The 26,398-nt window shown below is 31.4% G+C and overlaps 1 protein-coding gene across 2 annotated transcripts in view; it reads left to right on the top strand.

The window, feature by feature from the left end:
* Positions 1–24,933, top strand: part of LOC143068385 (muscarinic acetylcholine receptor M2-like) — a 36,529-nt gene extending 11,596 nt beyond the window's left edge. The window contains exons 2-4 of one of the 2 annotated variants that reach the window (XM_076242393.1): positions 2,765–2,917; positions 11,190–13,280; positions 24,379–24,933. In XM_076242393.1, coding sequence (XP_076098508.1) covers positions 11,477–13,280; positions 24,379–24,545 — 1,971 coding nt within the window. In that variant the 5' untranslated portion in view covers positions 2,765–2,917; positions 11,190–11,476 and the 3' untranslated portion in view covers positions 24,546–24,933. The remainder of the gene's footprint in view (positions 1–2,764; positions 2,918–11,189; positions 13,281–24,378) is intronic. The other variant, XM_076242392.1, reaches the window with a different exon arrangement.
* Positions 24,934–26,398: the final 1,465 nt, after the last annotated feature.

Genomic DNA, 26,398 nt, shown 5'->3' with positions numbered 1-26,398 from the left:
TCTGGCATTCTCAATGCATTTATCAATCATCTTATTCGCTGTTGTTTTACATCAACATCCGTTATATTGTAATGATTGGGATTTAGTCAAAATAAAATAGAATCTTTTCAGATGTACCACATTTTGCATCGGTTTCAGTCATACTGATATTATAAAACATATTGTTGAGAAGATTGGAAATTTGTGATATGTATCAAAGGATAACTGCGAAGTAAGTCTGGAGTTTGCTTAGTCTTCTCGAACCTCGAGTTAATCCAATTGATAAGATAGTCTGCCTTAATTTCCTCATAACGTAAAAAGTTCTAACATGAAAACGACCTTAACCTAATAAATATTGCTCCATATACTCTTTTTTTCTCTCATTTGGTTGACCAAAAACAGCTGCGGAATGTATTATGACAAAAAATCCATCTTTAATTATGGTTCCAATAAAAGTGCAATTGCTGATAGGCTTCCAAGAGAGACGACGCAAAAACACAATCTCTCAGAAACTAATTATTTTCAAAGAATATGTTAATTTAAATTAAATTAGATTGTCTTGTCTTTTCTTCCAGCTGATGTTTGGTTAATATCACAATAAAATTGAAGAAAATCTATAGGGGAGTAAAATCAAACAAGTAAAGAAGCAAAAATGCACAGTATATAGTATAATTATAAGCCTATTAAAATCATACGTGTGTCAGTTAAGTTATTTCCCCCTCACACAAGACAGCGTTTAACTTCGGCAACTTCGCGTTATTTCTACCTATGAAGAGTACTTTTTGATAGTATCATGTTAAAAGCAGCTGTGAATAAACAGGACTAAGCTTTAAAAAGTATACTGTCTTTGGGTTTTATTCATAATAGCCAATACTCTGAACGTTTCTCATGATAAACATTTGAGTAGGTTTTATTTCGTATGCTACTTTGTGAATAATTAGCCTGTGATATGCAATACGTTTTGCATTCTACCAGTTTATTTGATGATCTTTCAATTCTGTGAGCGTCTGAAAAGGCAAATTTTGATATTGATAAAAGGGATATGGGTTTGGGTCCCCGACTAGATCTATCCAAAAACCATAAAACTTGAAGCTGTTGCCTCTGAGCTAATAATCCGACATGAAGGAGTAAAAGCTAAATAATGTATCAAGGTAGGATGACGTGTTTTTCTGCAGACTGTTATTTTGTGATGGCCTAGTTAACCAAGCAGGGGTTATTTTCATATTGATTTACAGCAGAATGCATTGAGTGCGTAGGTAAAGGTAAAATCTTTGGTTAGCTTGCTTGTAAGCTGAACTGTGAAGTCAGTATGAATTAAGTATACTATCCTCTCTTTCGGAGAAATTTAGTCTTAAAGGCAGATAGATTGATTATCTTTCGGACTAGTCTACTTTCAATGGAGGGTCGTTGTCTTTTTATTGATGCACGATTCAGTGATTTTGTTGTAAGCAACGTTCTTAACGGAAAGTTTACAATGGGAAAAATTAAATTCTCTGTTCGGTTCATTTTCAATTGAACCAATGCAATTGCTAGTTGGAAGTCAAAGAAGGAAGCAGACTGCTATATTTGTTGTATCCCTTTCTTAAAAATCTATGGTATAAAATCAACATACTATTATTACACGCATACTATGATGACTAGTCTAATCTTTTGCTGGAATCTTTTTTGTTGATTTTCTTTTAGAAAAATCGTACAAAGAGATACTCAACCTGTCGATCTTTGCAATCCGTAACTGGACAGCTGAGCAAATTCCAATTAATTATGAGTGGTGCTGAATATGTTGACACATTATATCTGTTTCCATAGAAGAAGATATAATCTTACCTTTTTCAGTTGATACCAAGTTTATGTTGACACGATTTTTCTGTCTACTGTCTAAAGAAAACGGCATATTCTGTCCGATATATGAGATACTTATTATATCTTCCTGCTTGATCTTACTCAATAATTGTTGATGTTTACTTTGTTATTGTATCGTATTATAGACCAGAGCAGTAACTTCCTATCTAGTCTTTCTAGTAAAGAATGTATTACAGGAAATCCTGACACTATTGAATTAGTTGACACCAATACATGGAAATTACCCGGTATGTGAGCTGTAGATGCAATGAGAAGCTTATCTATTTAGTTTCATTTCTTAGTCAATGGAAATTTTTTACTATGTTATTTTATGACAAACAAAACTCAGATTTGTCACCATAGGAAAAACAACTGAGATGGCTGAACAATTACATCGTTTGTATCAATATCTTTTATTTATTAGGTTGAGGGCGTTCGACCAAAATCAAATGCTCGGTTTTATCGCGAGGAACAGCAAGCATACTAAATAATACTCTTAATTTTTATCACAAAAGCACACATAAAATGCAACTATAAAAGAGAAAAGCAGCGTTTTTTCTTTGTATTGTAGCTGAAACATATGTTTAAATAAGACATGAGTTAATTGTCTGCTCGATGTCATCAGAAGACATTCGAATAACTTCTGATCACATGCTTGAATACAAATACAATAATATGCTGTCAGATTGCTCAGACTAGAATCAGAAGGTTTACAAAGCGTGAGATATAGGATTGGTGATATAAATTGTTTAAATATTCTACAGGCTGTTGTTCTTAGCCTTTCTAACATTAACAACTGTTCGTTAAACAGTACTAATTTAACTCTCCTCTCTATAATATCGGATTTGTTAAATTAATGTACAGAGTGTTATATAACAGAAAATATTGAATAAGGCTGAAGGATTTAAAAGTATTTCTGATTCCGAATACCCGTTATCTTTTTGAGGAATAAAGATTAAGGCCACTAGTTTTTGTTGGTTACTGTTAAGCTCGTATTTGAGATAAACTACTGCGTATTCCAATAAGGACCCAACGAAAATATCTCATTATCAGTTATGAATTGCAGCTAATGGCAAAACTTCACCAAGTTCAAACAAAGGTATTAAATCATAAAAAGTATTGTCTAATCTTACTTTTACTTTTTCAATGTTGAAAATGACCGATTTTTCATTTTATTTGGTACACGATTTCTTTTTTTTTTTTGGGGGGGGATCTTCAAATGAAAATATATGAAAAACGACTTCACCGTTAATAATTTCCTTTCTTTGTAAGTGAGTTATTTTAGCTACTGCTATTTTGCGATGTATTCATTTCGAGTGAGTTATTTTATGCACCACTTTAAAGAAGATTTGATGTCAAGTAGCACTCCCTTTCTTTTATATACGTCAATTGATTTACAGTTTATAGTTTATCGGGACTCTATATTTGCTTCAGTATATTTTTGTCTTTCCCCATTTATATTTATCCCGAAATATTTTAGAGCTATATACAACTTCATGGAGAGTGTGCATAGTTTATTAAAGGTATGATCAATTCTGATCAGGCTGGACGATGTGTTTTCACATTTCTTCGGAATGAAACTGCAGCGCTAGCCAGTCCATTTTTGAAAAATGTATTCAATATATCTTTTGGTATTTCACTTAAAAATAATAAAAAGCAGGATAGTAGTGTTCTCAAAACCTATTTTTCCACTACCACATGCAAACATAACTAAATATATGAAGATTTGGTATACGTGCCTATGAGACAATTCTCCATCCAAGTCACAATTTGTAAAAGTAAAACATTATAGGTCAAAGATTTTTTCAATCTTTAGAAGAAGTAAGTGGGGGCAGATATTTGGTAGACTATATTTTTATTCATCAACTTACGATTAAGAAATTTATTGTAGTTTTGAACAGTATGTAAATTGATCTATGTTTTACACATGTGTTGTGTTGTTGGTTATTCGTCTCAATGACAATTAGTACACGTATCGGAATTCTTGGGTTATGCTCTCATTGTTCATTAATTTTTTTGACTAAATGTGCTCATTGAGACATTTTTAAATGAGGAATCAATTCCACGGATATATTGTTAATAATATATTACTTGACTAGTAAATTGATCTGATAAGAATTATTTGATCGAAGAATGAACTTGTGACTGGAAAGTAAAATTCATGAGATTATGCAATTTTAATGAACTCCCGGAAAGAACTTCAACGCACTGAATAATAACTGGCCTTTGAAAATTAAGATGCTTAAGATTTAAATACACATATAATAAGGAATTATCCTTGCCCTTGTTCATAAGGATGCTCATTAGCATTTTTATTACAGAAATGATAATGAAATCGATGATTGTTTTGAAATAAATACAAAATAATACATTCCTATTATAATACTGCATATATTTATTTTCTATAATATATAGTGCAAAATACCAATATAAGATCAAATCGATAATTCCACACCAGTTTTGACAATACTGTCCATGTAGAGCAAATAAGACGGAAGGGAGACAAGAAAAGAAAATGTACGCGGCAACAAATGAACAACTTGATTATCAAATGTTATTTCACGTTCGGTTAAGATGGCTCGGGCCTATTTGAAGTTTCTGTCAGAAGTGCAGTATTTTTGTTATTTTAAATTTTAAAGAGAGTGAGTCAAATTGGTCGAAAACAAATGGGGGTCCCGGACCATTTAAGTTCGGAATATTGCTAATAAACAGGTATGTAAAAGGGACTCTTAATTTTATTTTATTTGTTATATATGGGTACATGAAGCAAAGGCTGTTTAAAAAAAAAAGTCCTGAAAATTAGTTAGTTGTAACAAAAAAATGCCGTTTCAAACACTCGCACCCTTTAAAGTATTATTCCCGTTCCATTGCTCATATAAAACAAAGCAAAATCACATGTTTCAGGATCAGAGAGAAAGTAAATTGCCTTACTATTAACTATGTGTTCAACAGAACTCTCGATTATGCTGTTTCCTGAGGAATTTGTAAAATATTTTTGCAAAATTGTTTATTTTGAAATGGTAAAATAATTAATGATATTTAAAACTTGTTCGTATCCAAATCAGATATTGTTAGAGATTGATATATATATTTAAAAGTACATCAATATACTTAATAATGTAAACACGTTGTAGATATTATGAGTTATTAGATCACGAATTCGATATTTCGATCGATCTTTGGCCTTTACAAGAATCTGTGCAGACAAAGAAGATTAAACAATTCGACATTTAGATGTATATTAATTAAGATAAGCTACATTACCTTGAGAATAAAGACGATGTCTGTTAATGAACCTAATACGAATTAAAGGGTTCACTTGAGCAATATAATGATAGTTTGGGTTTTCTGCATTCCATTTTGTTTGTATCACTGTGGTGATCGGAAGGAAGAAAAAACGGATGAATTGCAAAAATTATTGAAATATATGCGGGGTAGTTGTTACAATATTCGGTATTGCTAAGATTTGTAAACACGATGTACGAACGTCCTCTCAACCAAACTTTTACATATGTATCATTTTAGATTAAAGAATATATTTAGAAGTTAGAAGAGTGTTTTTTTCTGTTCTTATAACTGATACTTCCCCAAGGACAAGGAATTTGTTACAAAAGTCATGACGTTGTCAGTGTATTTTCGACTGATATGAGATTTAATGTATCTCTTGCCTCTTTCAAAAATTTTTTTTTTAAGTCTACACCTCAGCTTTAAGATATTTGGAACAAATGGATATAAGTATATTAATAACTTGCCTCGGCTTGGGCAACTGTCTATATCTTGTTCTATGGATTGCGGGCCCGTGCACTCTTAAAGACGTATGATTTGTTTTGATGTCAAATGTTGTTTGACGTTTTCATCTCCATTTCGTTTTATTTATTTTCGTTCGTTTTAGAATTCCAGACAGAAACAAATTCCAAATCAAACGTTCTATTAGAATTTTACTTTAATTGTCCGGTTAAAGAGACGTTTGAATTCCATTTTTTTATGTTTGACAATGGATACAGGTTCTATTATTATCACTCTTGTCACCTTTAATGGCCTGTCCCATTTACACCAATTAATTGAATTTTAATATTAACAAAACTATTCGTATGGCCAATACGTCATTATTTTGCTTTTACGTATTTTAACAAAGCAACACCTGATTGAGATTAGATGATAATTTGAAATCCTAGAGAACAACATAAGATAAACGAGCCTACATTGATTTTGAAGTTGTTTTAGTGTCAATCTTCCATATCGACAAATTGGTGGTAAAACGTTCAAAACTAGATAACATATTTTCCGTTTAATTTTATTGATAAGATTAATATTCAAGACCGTCATATGCTGCTAATGACGTTTTTATCGGCTACATTAGAGTAGAACGAGTAACGCGTTAGTTCTCTCGATTGTTTATTATCTTTGTTACCTTGGAAAAAGTTCTCTTCGCATTTGACCCGTTTCATATTGTATATCTATGGTTTGATATTTTTTTCTTCACCTTTATATATGGAACATAATAGGATTAAGTTATCCGACCATAATGAAGGTTGGTGATTTGTGTTTCACGATCTATTCGTAAAACATTGCCAATGTTTAAAAAAAAAAGTAATAAGATCCTAAAGGGGACAATATTAAATCACAAGTTACAGATAAACAAACAAAACAACGGACAAATTGAAAAATGACAAAAAGACACAAAGTAAAGACTGAGGAACACGAGACCCGCCAAGAATTGAAACTGAACTCTGCAGTTGCTAAGGAAGAAAAAGCATATTCTGCTCCACTAGCGACACTCGTCGTGTTGATAATACAAACAAGAACTTTGGATATAAGTCGCATTTGGTGATGTCATAATTAAGGAAAAGGTTGAATTGTGGTGCAAAAATGGAACATATTCATGGTCTTCTGTGACATCTATACTATAACTGTCAACCGAATCATGATGGTGTCCTTTAAAATTAAGAAGACATGTCTCCAACAGACCAATTGGAATCCTTAGTTCAATTGTTTCATTGTAGTATACACTATCATTGCCCTCTAAACAGTAATTTCAATGAATTTATAAATAATATGAAGCTGAATGCGTATAGGAACATATTCTCCTATAATCAAAAGAATAAACACTACGATGATGCTAATTGCTATTGTAGTGTTCATTGTTTACACTATCTGATGAAGCTATCATAGAAAAATATTGATGTCTACAACACTGAATATTTAGTTGTCTTATCAAGGCTCAAATTTTACAGACAAGCGAATTAATTTGTGTCCTTTAACAGATTGCGTAAACTTTTGCTTAAAAGAATCTTTTATAAAAAAAAAGGTATGCAAAGTGTTTAAAAACTTGCCACACTACTTTGTATTTTCTTATTCCAGGCATAGATAACTTTAGCCGTATTTGGCACCACTTTTTGGAATATTGGGTCGTCAATGCTATTCACAACTTTGTACTTGTTTTGCTTTATAACTATTTTTATCTGAGCATCACTGATTAGTCTTATTTAGACGAAACGCGCGTCTGGCGTATTAAATTATAAGTCTGGTACCTTTGATAACTGTTAAATGTTAAGGCACTTGGCTAGCTGTAGTCGTTCGAGCAGCGAAAGTCTCTTTATTTTAGGACTTAAGCTGTCGTAAATCTGTTCATATTTTGACGAATTTTACAAATTCCACCAAGTCAAAGATTCTTCTTTAGTGATAACGTTCTTTTATTTAGTAACCAAAACGAATGGAAATAGGCTTTGATTGGTAGTTGGGTCACTGGCAATCATACCACATCTACATGTTGTTTATATTGTTTATATTGTAATGGTACTGACTACTAAATCTCTTTGGCAACACGAAGTCTAACTACAACGAAGATAACAATTAGGTAAATGCATTGACATAAAGAGTAGATATATGTTTTTGAAGGTCAATTGAGTTCCATTTCTGATTCCACTACGTATAAGATTTTTAAGGTCATTGTTTGCAAAGTACTTTTTGCGTCTCTGTATTCTTAAGCTAATTAGAACGAAAGTTCTTTCCTCTAATTGTTTGTGAAGAGGTAATTGTCAAGATTTTGATACATCAGGATGATTGAAAAAAGTTCTGATTCGTTTATTTTTTTTCGATGATAGCATCTGAATTAATGGGTTTTGAATTAGTGAGTTCCAATTGTCTGCGAGTTAATAATACAGTGCACTAGAATTTACGATTTGCTCTCAAGAATTCTTTAGTGCTGTTGATTTCTAGCTCTTGGTACCATCTGCCAATTGACATTTCTAGGAAATAACTAGTTCTTGTGAATTATCTTCTCATCTTGTCTTTACTGTTATTAAAATTATACTTTTGATGTTTAGAATACTTGGTATTAGCCATATCTAATGCTATATAGTTACTATTGATAGTTACGTAATATAAATTGTCCTTGCATTGATTGACTTTAGATGGTCGTAATTACATGAGTGATATGGCATGTTGAATAGTATTAAGTTTTGTCAATGAATTAAAACGTCTATTTTATAGTCGTTGTGATTTAAAGTAAAACGTGTGCCATGCTTAGTTATTGTAAGATGTAAGCTTGTACACGATATATTTTTGAAAATAGATATGATCAGATATGTACTGTGTTTTTATGCATAAAATCCTATACCCGTCTTTTTCAATCTTCAGTTCAAATACGACAGTTTAACTTCCTTGTAGCTTCGACAATTGCTTTTAAATATTTATATTATTCATAAATCGTACTGATTGATTTATCTTAAGTTTCTTTAAAGTGCAGTGACATATATTTCGTGCATAATTAAGACAAGAAACTTTAAGACCAAAATATGAGTTGATCCGAATATGTTAACTGTCACAGTGAAAGTTCCTGGTGAACATGAATCTGGATAAGTCGACGGACTTAATTTAAACTATGTGTGAAATGTCTCCCCAATCTATACACCGTTGATGCTGATGATAGTATTTACAACATTTTGCATAACTTTATGTCTTTGTCATAATATTTATATAATGAAAACGAATCAATTTAATTCCCTTTCGTTCTTATGTGACAAAAAAAAAAGCATCCCCCCATGAATAGCAATTTATTTCCCCCACAAATTGACAGCAATTTATGAAAATGAACTTAATTTGTACTCTTTAGGTATTGCAATCTAACTTTTATAAAATTGATGTATTAAGCTAGTGGTATTTCTTTTTTTAACAATAGTCAGATAACATTCCCACCGCATTGACTAACTCAGTATCACTCATCACAATGATTAAACTTTTAAATTGTTGCCCAGTTCCTTACATTTTTCACCCCCAAAATGCTATCTGTAAATTCCTATCACTGTTATTTACATTAAGAAATTCTTCTTAGAATATCAAAAATAATCTAATGATTTGGATGAAATGAAATTCATGTCATTATTTGAGTATTAAAAACAAAAACAAAACGTTTTCCAATTTACGACCGATTTTTGGTGGAACACGATATCTTTACCCAAAATTATAAATGTATATCTCTCAACAACACTTTCACAAAAGAGTTTAATAAGAACGTTGTACAGGTGCTATTTTAATGGCTAAACCTTCTGTAAGGATAATTTTTTTATATAGTTTTGATGTATCATGTGCCTTGAATTTAACGCCACATTCATACTCTGGGATGACTACATATGTGTTTCTACATCCCACACAGTTGTACTACATCTTCCCTGGTTCTCAGACCTGAATTTACTTCAGAGTTAGTCAAGGTTGTCATATTTTATAATTAAGAAACCAATGATGTGTAAGTCTCTTACATTTTATGATAAATTTTGTTATTAAAGATGATGTGAATACGAACTCTCCAGTCACTCAATGGATACTGTTGTACCTTTCTTTTTGCTTATAAAATTAAACAAAACTACAATTTCATATGAATAAGTGTTCTTTTAGTATAGCACTCACCCAATGGATACTTTTGTACCGTTTTCTTTATGCATGTCAAATTAAACAAAACTAATGTCATATGATAGTGCTCGTTTAGTATAGTATTGTCAAAGACCTGAATGGCATTTGTTGCAATCGTTTATAAGACTGAATTGAGATTGTTTTGATGATCAGATCTTTTTCTTAGTGATTCTTAGTATAAAATGTATTTAATATTCATTGAAATGGGTATATCAGGTTTAAATATTCTCCGAGTATAACTATAAGGTTGTTCTAGTCCATGTCATTGTAAATTCTGAAGTATGGCGCCATAGACAAAGCTGGCATTGCCGACGGCTAAATAAGGCTGTTTTTATATGTATATATGAATTATAGTCATTTCAAAAGTTAAGATTCTGATATGTCTATAAGAAACGATCAATCGTTTTGCCAAATATTTGTAGAAATGATTTTATCTGAATATTGTTTTGGTCCTGTATATCAGAAAAAGCTTTTGGGAATATATGATTGGTCAAATCCATTAGATCTTTCAGTAAATGTTTTTTAATGCGTTATTGGAGCAAATTGCTATACTAAGCAGTTTTTTACTAAAACTGTTACCATTCAAAACGTCAGATCAATGTCAGTTAAGCAGTATAGTTTTCAATTTGATAGACCATTATTAGAAATAAAAGACTATTTACCAAGCTTTAATTACCTGCACGAAATGTCAGATTATTCTTAGTACCAACCTGTTTTCATTTATCGGATATATGTGACTTTCTTTTCTAAGTTAATATTTGTTCTGTTTTCATTCGAGATTTAATAGCATCTTTCTATTATTCCTAAAACTTGGATGTTCTTCGTATTTGAACGGTCAGCTACATCTGAATTTCTTTTGCTTTTGACGAGTGCTTATTGGGTTACTAATTTTTCTTTCAAAGACTTTGTAACATCTTTCTTTTAAGATAGAAAATCAAATTCATGGGACGATTTAAGCTTGTTGGGAAATGTAAGTAAAAGTTTTGATAACACAATCTTTTGAAACAAATATATATTGTCATGGACAATTTGATACTGGGTAAACTTTGGATGTGGTGGATTTCAGTCAATTGTCATGTCGTTTATCAATTGAAATTCTGTTTTCAAGTTATAATAATTCATACTAATACTTTCTATGCTGGGAAAAAATGTATAAACAGTTCAGTAGATGACATAATTCTATTGGTTTAGAAAGAAAAAAATAAGGAAGCATTTTGTTAAAAAGTATGTGCAGTATTACATCAACAATAACAGAATGCAATTGAGAAATTAAAATAACGTGCAGCGGTTGTTATGATTTCAATTAATTTCTAAGAAACATTGCTGCCAAACCAATCATAAAATTTGTATTTGTTGAGTTTGTTATCTTGGCTTGATGTTATTTCTAACGTCTAATCTTGGAATGATATTACCTGATATTGCAGTCATTATTGATCACTAATCATTTGATTTTTTACTTCTAGGTTTGAAGTCCACAACTTGAATCTGTTTATCAAACTTTAATTAGAAGGATGAAAATAAGCCCTGGAGAATTACACTTTATGATGCATGGATTCAATCATGACAAAAATTCTTTTCGTTTTCATATGGATTAATAGGAAGCAAACTATTTTTTAATGTGACATTTTCATTCACTACATACACTAAGTCACTTGTAGGTAAGTTGAAAATCTCCGTTAAAATAAAGGTCAAGTCCACAATCTCTGTTAAATAGTAAAAAGTGTAACAAAGTCATGGGAAGTTGTGTATCATGGGTGTAGATAATGTTACCACGGAGAAATGGAACACAAGTAAAACCTTTGCATCTGTAATTCCAACTTTAGATGATTTAAACATCGATAATTTTTCTCAGTTTTCTAGCAATTCGTTGTTAGCATTCACAGAATTTTCAACCGCCAACATTTTAAATGTTACAAGCAACTTTTCAGAGGGATTTAATAACAGCCATGTTGAAAAGTCATTACTAGAAATTATTTCTGTGTCGATTGTTGTTGCTATATTGTCTGCGTTGACTATAGGTGGCAATTTGTTAGTAATAATTGCATTTAGGATTGACAAACAGCTTCAAACTATCACAAATTATTTCTTACTAAGTTTGGCTGTGGCTGATATGGCGATTGGCGTCATCTCAATGCCACTGTATACTGTCTACCTGTTAATGGGACATTGGCCGCTGGGTACTCTACTATGTGACATGTGGCTTTCATTGGATTACGTTATGAGCAATGCTTCCGCTGCTAATCTCTTAGTTATAAGTTTTGACCGATACTTATCTGTTACACGTCCACTAACGTATAGAGCAAACCGAACAGGACGAAAAGCTGTTCTAATGATTGTGCTTGTTTGGGTTATTTCCACTCTCCTTTGGACACCATGGATATTTGCTTGGCCACATATCGAAGGAGAACGGACAGTACCAGATGATGATTGTTACATACAATTTTTATACACAAATGCTTTTGTAACTATAGGAACACATATCATTGCTTTTTGGTTACCCGTCATCATAATGACAACTTTATATTTAAAAATATATAGAGAAACAAAAAAGAGACAAAAACGCATGCCAATGCTTCAAGCTTACAAAAGTTTCAAAGAAAAGAAGCTTGCATGTTCGATTGAAGAGGATATAGCCTATCACCCAAAATATCGTGAATCTGATGGAGATATAGAAGGACTGTATATTCCTGAAATGGAATTACCGCCGGAGGATAGATCATGTTGGCAAAGAATGATTTGTTGCAAAATAGATAGGGACTACGAAATTGAAGAGTCAAGTTCAAGTGAACCACTTTCTCCGGTCGCTAATTCTTTTCCAGATTCCAGTCAGCAATCATTCAAAAGCTATCGTTCCGGGTCTTATAAATTTAGACACATATCGCGATATAGTTTTGGACGATATTCTAAGCGTAGTGATTCTTCAAATCTAGTAATTCCTTTAATGGCAGCCGAGACGGCAAAAACATTAGTGTCGCCTGATTCAACTGGTACAATTCAAGAAGAAAATTCTTCGCCGTGTATAGAAAAGGCTTTGAAAAAAGTTGCAAAGGATGAGGCTAATACTTTATACACAATTGTGATTGACATTCCAAAGAGCAAAAATGGAAATTCCGAAGTTCATCCAACAATACGGATGATCGACGACAACGAAGAAATTAGCGATGAAAAAATTGTTCCAGCAAGTCCTGTAACAAGTAAAGTCAATGGAACACATAATGGAATTAATTTCGAAGAATCTTCATTTAGTGAAAACAATGACCGGAAGTTTAAGAGATCAGCTTTAACACAAATTGTTGGTACTCCCGCTCTTGGGCGACGCACACGTTCCACTGACGCCAACAAAAATGCACAAAATGTTAAAATAGCTACACATGCAGCATATAAACTAGAAAAGTCAAAACGGAAACGTTCAGAGAAAAAGCAAGACCAAAAAGCAGCCAAGACTTTAAGCGCAATTTTGCTAGCGTTCGTAGTAACTTGGCTTCCTTATCAAATTGCCACAATCATCGAAAGTTTTTGCAGTGGATGTGTTCCGGGACTATTTTACCAATTTTGTAAGTAATTTGAAAATTAATATTTTTTTTCTAAGTTAGGTGATCATATATGTGGTAAGCTTATAATTAGTTTTGATCCAATATCCAAATCGTGAAATTCTATCTGAAAGTTAATGAAAAAATACAAACATCAAGCAGAAATGGAACAAAAACCTAATAGTCATATTAGGTTAACCTACATTACATATTCTTACGCCCTTAATAAGTGTTTTATTGGTGGGCGTGATTGCTGTGATAGTGTGTACGCTGCAATTCTATCGTTGAGAGTCCATGCACCAAGAATTTTACAATTTTGCAATTTTTTTATGATATTTTTGTTCAAAGTATGATAATCTATACAAAATAAAATCCTTCAGTTGTTCAAAAGATAATCTTATAGAATCAATTTATGTCACTTATATCATGTGTTCGGTCTTTCATATATGGAATAACTACAAAAACAATTAATTTGAACAGTGTTCCTATTGTAGCCAAGTTTCATTTACAACTTTGCCGAAGAAAAGATATTTTGCTTAAAGATTTCGTACACAAAAATGATGAGATATCTTTTTTCCGTGAAGCTACTTTGAACGACAAAATTATTTTATATTTCTTCCTGTGTGTTGTTTACATTTTCTGACGTCAAACACGCGAAGCGATGGATGTGGTTTTAAAATTTGATAAATGATTTTTGTGCATTTTTGTTAAATATTTGTTTCTTTAGTAAATATAATGGAATTTGATTCGACTGTCATACAAGTGAAAGGTTTAGGGATTTAAAAACAGGTTCAATCCACCATTTTCTTCATTTGAAAATGCCTGTACCAAGTCAAAAATAGGACAGTTGTTGTCCATTCGATTAGGAACTTTCCATTTTGAATTTTCCTCGGAGTTTAGTATTTTTGTGATTTTACTTTTTTCATACACTATTAAAAAAAATATCAATTTTAAACACTGTAAAACATCAAATTTGGGCATTTCATAGCATGGGAAGCTTTCTCTGTCGACGCACCTGATCTAGAACCTTTTGGATTGCATTCGATTCCCTCATATTCTGTTTGTCTTCTTCGTCGATTTACGAGATTTAAAATGTCCTGTACCAAGTCAGGGAAATGGCTATTGTTATCTGATAGTTCGTTTCTGTGTGTGTTGCATTGTCGTTTGGGTTTGTTTTGTTTTTTTGTTGCCCTTTAGTTTTTCTGTTGTTTCTTTTGTTTTCCTCTTACATTTGATGTGTTTTCCTCAGTTAAAGTTTGTAAACTGGATTTGTTTTCTCTCAATCGATTTATGACTTTCGAACAGATATACTACTGTTGCCTTTATTTGATCATCAGTGAAACTAGCGTCGTGTAGAAAAGCTTTAGATTTAAAAAAAAAATAATTTGTAGAGGGTTAATTTATATTTATGACCATATCAATGATAATTCATGTCAACACAGTGCTGATTACTGAGTTGGTGATACCCTCGGGGAATAAAACCTCCACCAGCAGTGGATCGTCATAGTGCCGGTGGAGGTCTTATTCCCCAAGGGGAATGTTCAATCCTTTTCATATCTTAATGAATAAAATATGTTTTAAATCAAAAATCAAAATCGTCGCAGTAGATGTAAATAAACTCATCATAACATAGATACCAGGATTGAAATTTTGTATTTGCGCCAGACGCGCGGTTCGTCTATAAAAGACTCACCAGTAACGCTGAAATCAAACCAAGTTAAAAAGGCCAAATAAAGTAGGACGTATAAGAGCATTAAGGACCAAACATTCCTAAACGTTTTCTCAATAACAGCCAAAGCAATCTATTCCTGAGGAAGTAAAGCATTAGTATTTCAAATGTTTAAAGTTTGGTAAACAGTTAATTTATAATATTGACCATAAGTGAAAATGGTACTCTATATATCATACGCATGCATATTGAATTTGCAGGAAAATAGTTCAAGCGTTTTATTTTTTATTATTAGTTCTCCTATCAATTGTTATAGAAATTAGTTGAATGGCAAGCCACGGTTACAAACAATCTTTGTAGAATATCTTGAAAAAGAACACATATCACATCGCCCATATTTTTTTATATTCAAAGTCGAAATATATTATCTAAATCGGCGACGCGACCCGCCGCCTGTATATTTAAATTTTTATTTACTTGTTTGTAAAAGTCTTATCTGTTTTTTTCCTTGGACTTGTGTTTTGCCACCTTATATTTCTTCTGTGCCTTTCTAATCTTATAAAAAATTTGTTTTTTTCTTTAGATTTTAAATAATCCACAATGTTCTGAAATATTTAATTGTTTGCAACCATAAGTTTAAGAAATACTGCAAATAAATTTTAGTTGGAAAAAATATTAAAGGATATTGAGGGAAATTGCTTGTTATCAAAAAGAATCAACTCATTTATTCAGCGCGTTGGTTTAATTGCAATATTTTTTCATTAGTATCAGTAAAAAGTGATGAAAACGTCGTTTATTACGTCAATGACGTGTACCAAGGTCCAGTTAATCATTTTATCCAATTGACTATGTCCTACCATATCAATAGGATTGTTAAGCGAATAATTACATGATGGGAAATGACAAATTCATTCATCATCTAAGTGACTATGAAGTGCAGCGGAAAATTAAACTGAAACAATGATTAATACAAAATTCTATATTCACATAATTATTATCACTTTTATTTATACATTTGGTCTAATATTAGAAATGCCAGATTTTTGTGCCATCCATAATCTATTTATGCTGCTCCTACAGTACATCTAATATACATTTTATGTTTCACTTCTTTTTTAGAGACCATTAAACTTGCTTATATATAGCAACATTTATTACTTAACACTAAGTGCTTACGTCTTTTTGTACATAGTAAGTTGCGCCCAGAGACATGTAAATGAATTTTGACCCATTTCCCGAGATTTAATAATTGATGATGTATCCTTTCCATATTTTTTTAATCTTTATTACCGTATCCCTTTCATTCAGCTTTGATAAAAATAACAACTCCATATAAATCGGTTGATATTTGATAACAGAAAATAATTTAAAATAGATGTACAATGTAATAAAATCATACTATAATTGCATTATTTAATAGCAAACAAGTTCATGTATGACGTACTTTTACAATTATAATTAATAGAACACTGGCCTCTCGGTTAAATGAGAGAAAAAAAGAAAAAAATATGATATGTGTTAACGTAGTTTCAGGAATATTTCTAATCTTTAATCTCACTTATGTAATTAAAATTAAAAAGACACATACACCAGTATGTGTCTAATGAATAAAGTCATCATAAATACCAGGATTGAAATTTTGTTTTTGCTGTACTACACCAATGCTTATTATGTGTTCTTTGATTTTCCGTATGTTTTATGATACTCCTCTGATTGAGATCAAACGCGGTTAGGATCTTAAACACCTATTTGCGAATAAGTTCCTAGTGAGGAACTTTGTCAATGGTTTATTTTCTCATTCCAAAATGGGTTTTTGTATATGTTGGTTTATTTATGTATTAGTTTGTGGTTTGTGTTTCAATCTTTTTTTTATATTTATTTTTACATTTGATTTTTCATTATTTTTATTTTTATATTAGTTTAGTTTCGGATTGTTAAACAAATGAAGTATTTCTTCCGTTTAATCTTTTCACCATTTATTCTTTTGTAAGACACTGTGATGTCTTTTGTATTTTTGTTTCGTGAGGTTGGTATAATATTTATTGCATACCTTATATCCTCTTTAGTTATAATAGAGTCAAGAGTATGTTACCTTGAGACATCAACGCACTTTCCGTGACACATGACATGTTGCATACAACAAGAATGTATGATTTTTGAAACTTTCAACTTGATTCCAATGATGCTTAAAGACAAAATCGTATCGTTAAAACATAAAGAAAGTCACCCCGGGCTTCTGTTTTCTCATTTATATATTCCTTTGTTATTTCAAAGCTGATGTTAATAATTGCGTGACCACCAAAAGAAATTGAATCAAATACTTTCAAATGATTGCAGGCTGACAACAACACATACATTTACACAACCCCCGTCATGCGATGTTATTGTTCCTGTTTTCAGTAGGGCTGACAAGAGCTTTAGACAGACCGCTCGTCACGCATTTTTTATTCTCGGTTTTTAGTTAGGATAAAGAGCTGTAGATGAAACGACCGTCTGGCGATTTTTCTCGTGTTTATTACAAAATTTAATGTATAAGGAAATATCAATTTAGAAAGATAAAGTAAATGGTCAACTAGAATATACATATTTTGTTCATAATTTAATCATTTTATTCGCATGATACTGTTGTGGTTGTTGTTAGTTATCGTCTGTCGTAATTGCATTTCGTTTAATGGTATTATCTTGAATCAGGCCGCAAGTTTTCTTTTTTTAATTGGTTCACGTTTTCTTATCCACGAACCCCTTTCGAAGCTTTCTATGCAAGATTGGTTTTACTTATTGTACAAGGCCGTACTGCGGTAATATGTAATGTATCATTGTCCTTTGTCCTGCATTTGCATTGATAAGAATACCAGAACTCTTAATTTCTGAAATCTGATGACCACAGAAGAAAATTTACAGAATAATTCTAATAGAAAATGAAAAACGTACGGTTATTGTATTTAAAAAAATGCGTGTATCTCCTTTCCCTATTAAAGGAGATAAATTACAGTATTAGCAGCTTAATTTAATATCATTTTCATTACGACCTTTATTAAATACAAATACTTTAATGAGCTGCAAAATGTATCGTTCAACAATAAAATATCGTGCATTATTTCCTTTTCAGCTGCATAAATCTTTAGAGAATAGCTTTGATGCTCGTTTTGTGTGTTTTGAAATTACCTAATACATCAATTGATTGTTTGTATGCCCAAAGGAACCAATTTGTCTTGTATGTTTATTGTTTTAGATTGATATGCCATGATTTTGTAGGGCTTCTAATTACTCAACCACGCTGCAACGGAGTTAATTGAAAACAAAACCACCTTAAATTATTTTTGTTCAGTAATGGGTGCATTTGAGTAAAGATGCAAAATTTCTATCACAGTGGGAAATGCACTTTCTCTTCATTTGAGATTTACCGCTTCTTTTTTAATACATTCCTAGCTATTTTTCAACACATAGTGCAATTGTGCCTTCACTCAAGTATATAAACATCATATTCAAACAGGAAATGAAATATTAGCTTTCAAAAAACAGTTAAAAGGAACTGATACTTACTTGATTTCGCGTATCCGAAGCGCTTTCTGTATTTTTTTTTCATTAAGAACGCTCAGACTCAAACGTTCTCAAGACAGTGATGAATAACCTACATTGTAGTAGAAATGTAGAAACGAAAATAGCTATATAACCAAATGTGGTCTAAAACGATTGGTCAAATTCGGCCTAGATCAACTTTGCATGAGCAATTTGGAACCTTAATTACTCATTATTATCTGAATTAAACCTGCCAATTTTCGAAAAATCTGTTTAAATCACATCAGTACCAAATCACTGACCTTTGAGCTGACGATAACTTCGAATAAAAAACAGTCCGATCGCAGTGGTATTGATCCACTGTTAGTTAATAACATTAACATTTTATAATTTCGTTCGTCGAAAGCGCTTTTCTTGGTTTACCTTCATAAGGAACGGAAATGTTCATGTGGTTCCCAGAGTATATGTTTACATGGAAAATTGTCGAGCTCGACTAATTGTTTTTTCCCTTGGTTTAAAGACCAATGGAAAAAAATCTCCCTCGGATTGACAGCTTTGCTTTTCACCTCTCGTTATGGTAATGTTAAAACAAATAGTTAAAGCATAAAACTTTCTCATTTAAAAATATGTTTTTTTTTCTTTAATCAAATATACCACAATTAAAAACATACATACAAAAAATACATATTGAGTTTAAATAAAGAAATGGAAGGCAGTAATACATGAGTCTACAGAGTTATATTTTGATATTCAGCAAGTTATATATTATATATATATGATAAAATTTTAAACAACGTGGTAAAAGTATAATATCTAAATATTTATTTTAAATTTTAATTCTATATTAGACAAAAAAAATGTAAAACATGTTTAACCCCGCCGCAATTTTGCGCCTGTCCCAAGTCAGGAGCCTCTGGCCTTTGTTAGTCTTGTATGATTTTTAATTTTAGTTTCTTGTGTATAATTCGGAGTTTAGTATGACGTCCATTATCACTGAACTAGTATACATATTTTTTGGGGCCAGCTGAAGGACACCTACGGGTGCGGGAATTCTCGCTACATTGAAGACCCATTGGTGGCCTTCGGCTGTTGTCTGTTCTATGGTTGTTGTCGCTTTGACATATTCCCATTTCATTTCTCAATTTTATACGTTTAGTCATTTGGCACAACATTTTTGTCACCACAATATCTCCAGGAAAGAAAGTATTAAAACGTATCCTACAGATTTAAATGGTTTTAGTATGTGCTATATGTTTATCATATTGTATAGTTACATGGAACTAATTTGTGCCATCTCTATAAAAAAAAAACCAGATAAATAGAAAATAAATTTGATAAACTAAATCGGTTATATATTAACCTTTGAACAGTGCGATATGTTGATAAGAGTAGTAGTTAATCGCTTTGTATAGTGCACACTTCCAGTTGTATTTGTCTTTCATCCTAAAGAGTTGTCGGGAAATATTGAATATACGTAAATTAAATGTTATTATAATAAAGTATCAATTATTTGTTATTTACAATAAACGAACGATAACAAGGCTTTTAGAGAATTATGACGCATGTTACACAATAATTACACTGTTTTAATTGTTGAATGCAGCTAACCACAGTTCATGTTGTATTGCAAACTCATCGAAGATACCTGAATTTTGTATGACATTCGTTATGATTCGTTTGATATGTTTCAGCTTTTGATTTTGTCATTTCATTAGGGACTTTCCTATTTGAATTTACCTTCTAGTTCAGTATTTTTGTGATTTTACTTTTTTGTTCATCAGACGTCTACGTACGATACATCACAAGCGTGCTGAAAACAGGGCTAGTGATACCCCTAGAAGACAAAACGTTCACTAGCATTAAGTAGGTATCGACCCAATGGTTGTAACCACTCATTAAAGATAACAGGTTTATAATTTGCCTCACCAAACGAAACTTTCGTTTCATAAGATCCATCAGTTGCATTCGAATCAAATGAGCTTATGAGCATAAAAAGGGAAATTCAGAACATTTGCGTTAATTATGTGCAATCAATGCATAGAGATATAGGAAAATCTTAGAGTTTCGAATTATTTAACATCTAATAAACAGCAAAATTACGGAAAATGAATGTTTCAATCATATTCCACGTCCACACAAAAGTGCATGCTGATTTCTGGACGGGTGATACCCTCGGGGAATATATGTTCGTCAACAGTGACATCCACCCAAAGGTTGATAAAGTATTCAAAGATACTCGGCTTATAGATTGCTTCTAAAAGCAGCATTAATTTAAATATCATAGGGGCAATCATATTATCATAATTCAATTTTTAAAAAATTCCGATATCATCCCTCAAATATTTCTGGTTACCATGACGAAAATAATAAAACAAAACAGGTCAACGACAAGTGATAACAAATACATTTTTGTGTTCACAATTTTGGTTTTGAAATTTTCATTAAAAAACTATAGCAGAGAAAGAAAAAAAACCTTTTTGAAACATTTTTAAAGGAAACGATGAATGTTAAAAAAGAAACTGTAAGTGATAACTGAAATCTTCTAAACTGTATAAGTATCGACGACACGAAAACGTTGAAACAATCGGGAATGAAACTCCCCAACTAACACGACAAGGTTCAATTATGTGGACAATTAGAGGTTAAACCTTTCTACTCTGAAAATTCAACCGACAAAACATCCGCGAGAAAAAGGACATAGGAAGAAAATATAGCAATCGACGTCAAGGTGGGGCTAATGTTAGTTAGATCTATCATATAAACTTGGTACTTTTCAACAACTTTACAGATTTTTTAGTCATGAAACAAACGCTGAAGTTTAATAGGACTTCTTTAAAAAGTTAATTCAATGCAAACTCATAAAACAAGGTTTTTTTTTATCAAAATACTAAATGATGCTAGGTTGGAAATGAAGCAAAACAAATTTGTACTTTGCTTTCATTTTACCTAGAACGCAGGTGCTAGATGTCAGAACATTTTATCACCAAAAATGTGTAACAAATATAAAGGAAAATTAAACGAAGAGAGAGTTAGAGTTAGCAACAATCGAACATCCAATCATCGCAGTGATTATACAAACATTCGTCAAAATATGTATGTCTTTGTATCTTGCATTTCCAATTGTAAGTTAAAAAAATAGTTCTGCTGTATCATGCATTCATCTCTGTAAGCATGTGGTAATTTGAAATTGCTTACAGCATAAGCTAATCAACTGAAACAACAAACAGTGATTTACTTTGTACAACTAAATAAAGCTGGAACATTAATCATCAATTACTTTTATGTAATCCATTTTATAATCATAATGTAATAAAACATTATGAATAATGGAAATTGTAACAAAATCTGATAAAAATGCCCCTTTGAAAAAGTGTTTTTATCTTAATTCTTATTTGATAGATTTTATTTTGTAACTACAGGTGATAAATTTACTGCCACTTAAGACTTCATTGGTCTGACACAGTCTTAAGTCTGAGCTGATCTTTTTGTTGGTGACAGTTTAGACAATGTGTGAAAATTAAAAAAGCAAAAATACCGAACTCCACGGAAAATTCGACATTGAAAGTCCCTAATTAAATGGCAAAATCAAAAACTTAAGAGATATGAGACACTTTCAATTATTTTCACGCTTCGGAAGTGTTATATCACGAAGACGTCCAATGACCCTGTCTCTGTGGTGTTTGTAAACATTGCCTTGTTAATAAGACACCCAGCTAATCAACAAGGCATCGGAAACAACCGTTGTCAAAACAGTATACTTCAAACCAAACTACAGTAGTTAACTAACCAAATCGATATACGTAAAACCAAACTTGCACCTTTTCCAACTTGACGACAACAACAAAAAGATTTTAATGTTTACCAAATGCCTAAGGGAATCAAGTCAACCGTGCGAGGCCTTTACAGCCAGTCAAGGTCGATTAAAACTACCGAGTAGTGGCTTCCGAAACTTTAGTTTCTAGACATCTAATTAAGATAATTCTAAAAACGTGTATTTTTTATATGAAATTCATATACCATTTTTTCGTACTTGGTCGGTACCGCTCTTGCTGGATTATTTGAATACGCGAGCACTGTCGGCCTTTTTGTTAACGTTTTGTTGTATGGTCAAAATTTAACATAATGATTAAATTTAATTTCTTAACGTTATATAATTGTGTTCAAATTAAGAATGCAGGTCCCTCTCTAACGCGAAATGAAATAACTTTGCAATGTGGTATCGACACAATTCTTATAACTAGATTATTAAAGTTCATGAATTTTTAAAAAAAATTTAACTTGCATAAGTCAAATTGAAAATAAAACTTCGACATACTTTGCACAAACTTTTCAAAAATATTTACATTTTCTGCGACCAACCATGATATTTATTTCAGTATAATCTCCGAATTAATTATGAAATGTTTTGATTTGTATATCAACTCAAGTGTTGCTAAAACATCACTTCATATTTGTTATTTTTACTGTATTTAAGATCCGCTGGTTTATGTCAGAACTCATCGTTCTGTAAACAAAGAAAAAATGTTATAGTTTTTCCAAGACTTTCTAACAAAACAGATGCATATACATTATAAGAGGATTCTTATCATGTAAAAGTAAATATGTTTTTGTCAATGTTTCATTTGGCCACTTCATGAAATGAATAGGGATTTGCCTTCATATACAAGATTTATTAACTCAGAAGACAATACAATAATACCTGGAATATAATGGCATAATGTAGAATTCTGTAGGGACATGCCTACTGCTATTTGTTCTCAATGATTCCAACAAAATTAAACTCTAACATAGCTATATATCTTTTTGCTGTATAAAATAAACATTTGAATATTCTCGAGAGCACCATCATACAATTAATTCTGTTCTTAAATTTGTCCATTATGCACTGCAAAATAGTTATTATGATTGTGATTACATAACAGGGACAAAACTTTGCATACATAAATCATTGATTGTCTTGGGCTCTCATCCACGGAATGCCATATAGTGCAAGTCAGCCCTTATTAAATCTATAATACTTTATGTTTGTTTGTGATCTGTTTTTCGTTGAATTATACTGTTGCTCATATTTTACAATTTTCTACTTTTACATCCAGTTGATTTCTTAATAAACCACAAGAACTTTTGATCCTGCCGTCTTTTAATCAAAACTTGCTGTCTTCCAAAATTTATTTATGTCAGTACGGAATTTAATAACCGATTGAAATATGACTTGCTCTTAGATTATTTGAGCTAAACTTGACATTATATTAACGATATGGTTCTTATCATTTTTGATTGACAAAATATGATATAATCAATCTAAATTCTTAATTTACAGTGTTTTGCAGAAAAATTACTTTAGTCATATATTCCTGTTATCATGTTTGCTGAGTTAAGTTGTCCAAATGTTTTTAAAATATTTAGTTTTCTATCAGTATTTCAATGACTGATATATACAATTGTTTGTTATTTTTGCATAACACCTTATCTTTTTCTAACGTTTATTTTAAGAATTTTTATAATCTTTCTTAAGAACAACCGAAAATATTCACAGACAGGAAAACAAACTCTGGTAATGCGTGTGTGGTTGTACAGAAATTTTCTCGAATATTTAGATCATGATTCATGTTCAATTGATGCCTAGAATAAAAAGTAAAATCACAAAAATACAGAACGCCGAGAAAAATTCAAAACGGTTATTCCCTAATCAAAAGGCCAAATCAAAAACTCAAACACATCTTACGAATGAATAACAACTGTCATATTCCTGACTTGGTACATGCGTTTATTTATGTAAAAATGGGGTGTTGTTGCTAGCTAAACCTCTCACATTTATGACAGTCAATACAATTTTTGTCTTGGACTTTTCAAGAATATCATATGGTATTCAAGCTACATTCGATTTCATCATTTTTTTAAATACATATTTAAAATTAATATTTTCTTTTCCAGCTTACTGGTTTTGCTACATCAACAGCACTGTAAACCCTATGTGTTATGCACTTTGCAACGCCAACTTCAGACAAACTTTTTTAAGGATACTAAAGTGTAGTTCCAACAAAAGAAACCGAAAGAACCATATGGTGTCATCGTACTCGTTTAATTGTGGTCATCGATGAAAGGAAATCAAGTTTGATTGATGACGTCGATTTATTTGCATTTAGCAGCTTAGATTTAAAGCTGATGCAAGAAGTGCATATGCAAGGAGTTGTAAGGAAACGACAGTCATTTTATTTTTTATATATTGAAGCTGACATATGCTAGAGATGAAAGAAAAAGATTACAGATAACATGGATAAGTGATTGTTATTTTTTAACACATTTCAAATAAAAAACACATAATTCGAATCTTTGAGTCATCATCAACATAAAACATTAGCAGACGTAATAATATTGCCAATATTAACGTCAACAGCAGGAGAATATTTATTGTGTTTCCATTTGTGTGAATTACTATGACGTACATCAATATTTGAATGTGTTGTCACGAAATAAAAGTAAACTATTCTTGTGTTGATTGCATGTCTAGTTACTGTAAATCATCCACCAAATTATTACTAACAATTAAGGAAAAGCAAAGACTCAAACAACATAATAGCAGCAGTCCTTGTCGGATCTTTAGATTTTTCATACCATATTTTTAGTCAAACATAAAAAGCCACTTCGTACTTGAGACTAGTGAGGCCAGAAAAATTTGTTTCTCGCTTGGTTTTGGATACATATTTCATATTATCATATCTCTTGAAATTAATTCAGATTTAATTAACATTCACATTCCTGTGGATATATATTCTTTATAGAATCCAGATCAGACGACCAATTGAAACATCTGTTTATACAGAATAGTTAGAATAAGTGTTGATTATAATTAAAACTTCGGAACACACGATAAGTGGCATAAGTGATAATACAGTTAGTATTCTGAGGCCTCACAAGCATGTGTTAGGAACAAAGTAAATCAAAAATCAAGATCAAAATGTCGAAAAAAAAACACTAAATTTAGAGACTATATTAAGGACAACAAGAAAGTCTTAACCTGTTATGAGAAGTACATACGTAGACTGTGACACAGAAAATTAAAAAGGAGCTAATAGCAGACGGAAAGAAAAGAGGCTAGTAGAGATATAACTCAAATCAAAAACTACAGAGAGACAAAAACAAAGAATAATACCAAAAACCAATAGACAAGTAAGGAAACAACCATAAAATACAAACACTATCACAAATTTAAAGAAACTGTTGAAAATATAATACTAAACAGACACTTGTCTATTGCAGAAAAATATAAACAATTAACAAAAGACAACAACTTACGAGGTTTTATGTCTATAAAAATAACAAACAAAAATAATAGATAATAATAAGAATACACTTAGTTATTGAAATCAATCTAAAACTTCTAATATGTCTTCCTGCACTCTGCAATTGGTTGGTGTACTTTGGAGAAGATTTGCCATGAATAGTAGGGATATGCCCAAAATAAGTTTCTACATAAAGGCAATGGTGACATCATGTGAAAAATTTCAATTAGTCTTGATTCAAACAAGACATATTACAATTTAGTTTTTTTTTTCATTCCAAAGGGAAAACACACAAGACATTTAAAGAAATTTTACGAGATTGCATGTAATTTACGTAAATGCGTCACTGTTTTTTATATTCTCTGGTGTTTGTGGTTTATATTATATATTCGTTGTTGATCTGCAGTTTGCATATTGGTCGACTACTAGTATTATGTTATCTGGTTGTACGTTTCTCTGTGATGAATGTTCTAACGTGCGTTTGTACTGTATTTCTGTCACGTAGTGTTTGTCATTTTAGCAATATAATTTCAGCATTGTCATAAAGCAGGATGTAACCCGGATTTGTTTTCTCTCAATCGATTTATGATTTTCGAATACCAGTATACAACTGTTGCCTTTATATAGAAATATATTATTAAACCAGAAAGAAATTTTAAAGTACAAATCCT

Source organism: Mytilus galloprovincialis, chromosome 3 (genome assembly GCF_965363235.1).
Source record: "Mytilus galloprovincialis chromosome 3, xbMytGall1.hap1.1, whole genome shotgun sequence".
Classification (NCBI taxonomy): domain Eukaryota; kingdom Metazoa; phylum Mollusca; class Bivalvia; order Mytilida; family Mytilidae; genus Mytilus; species Mytilus galloprovincialis.
The sequence above is the reverse complement of the archived record's forward strand: the minus strand, read 5'-3'. Positions and strand labels throughout refer to the sequence as shown.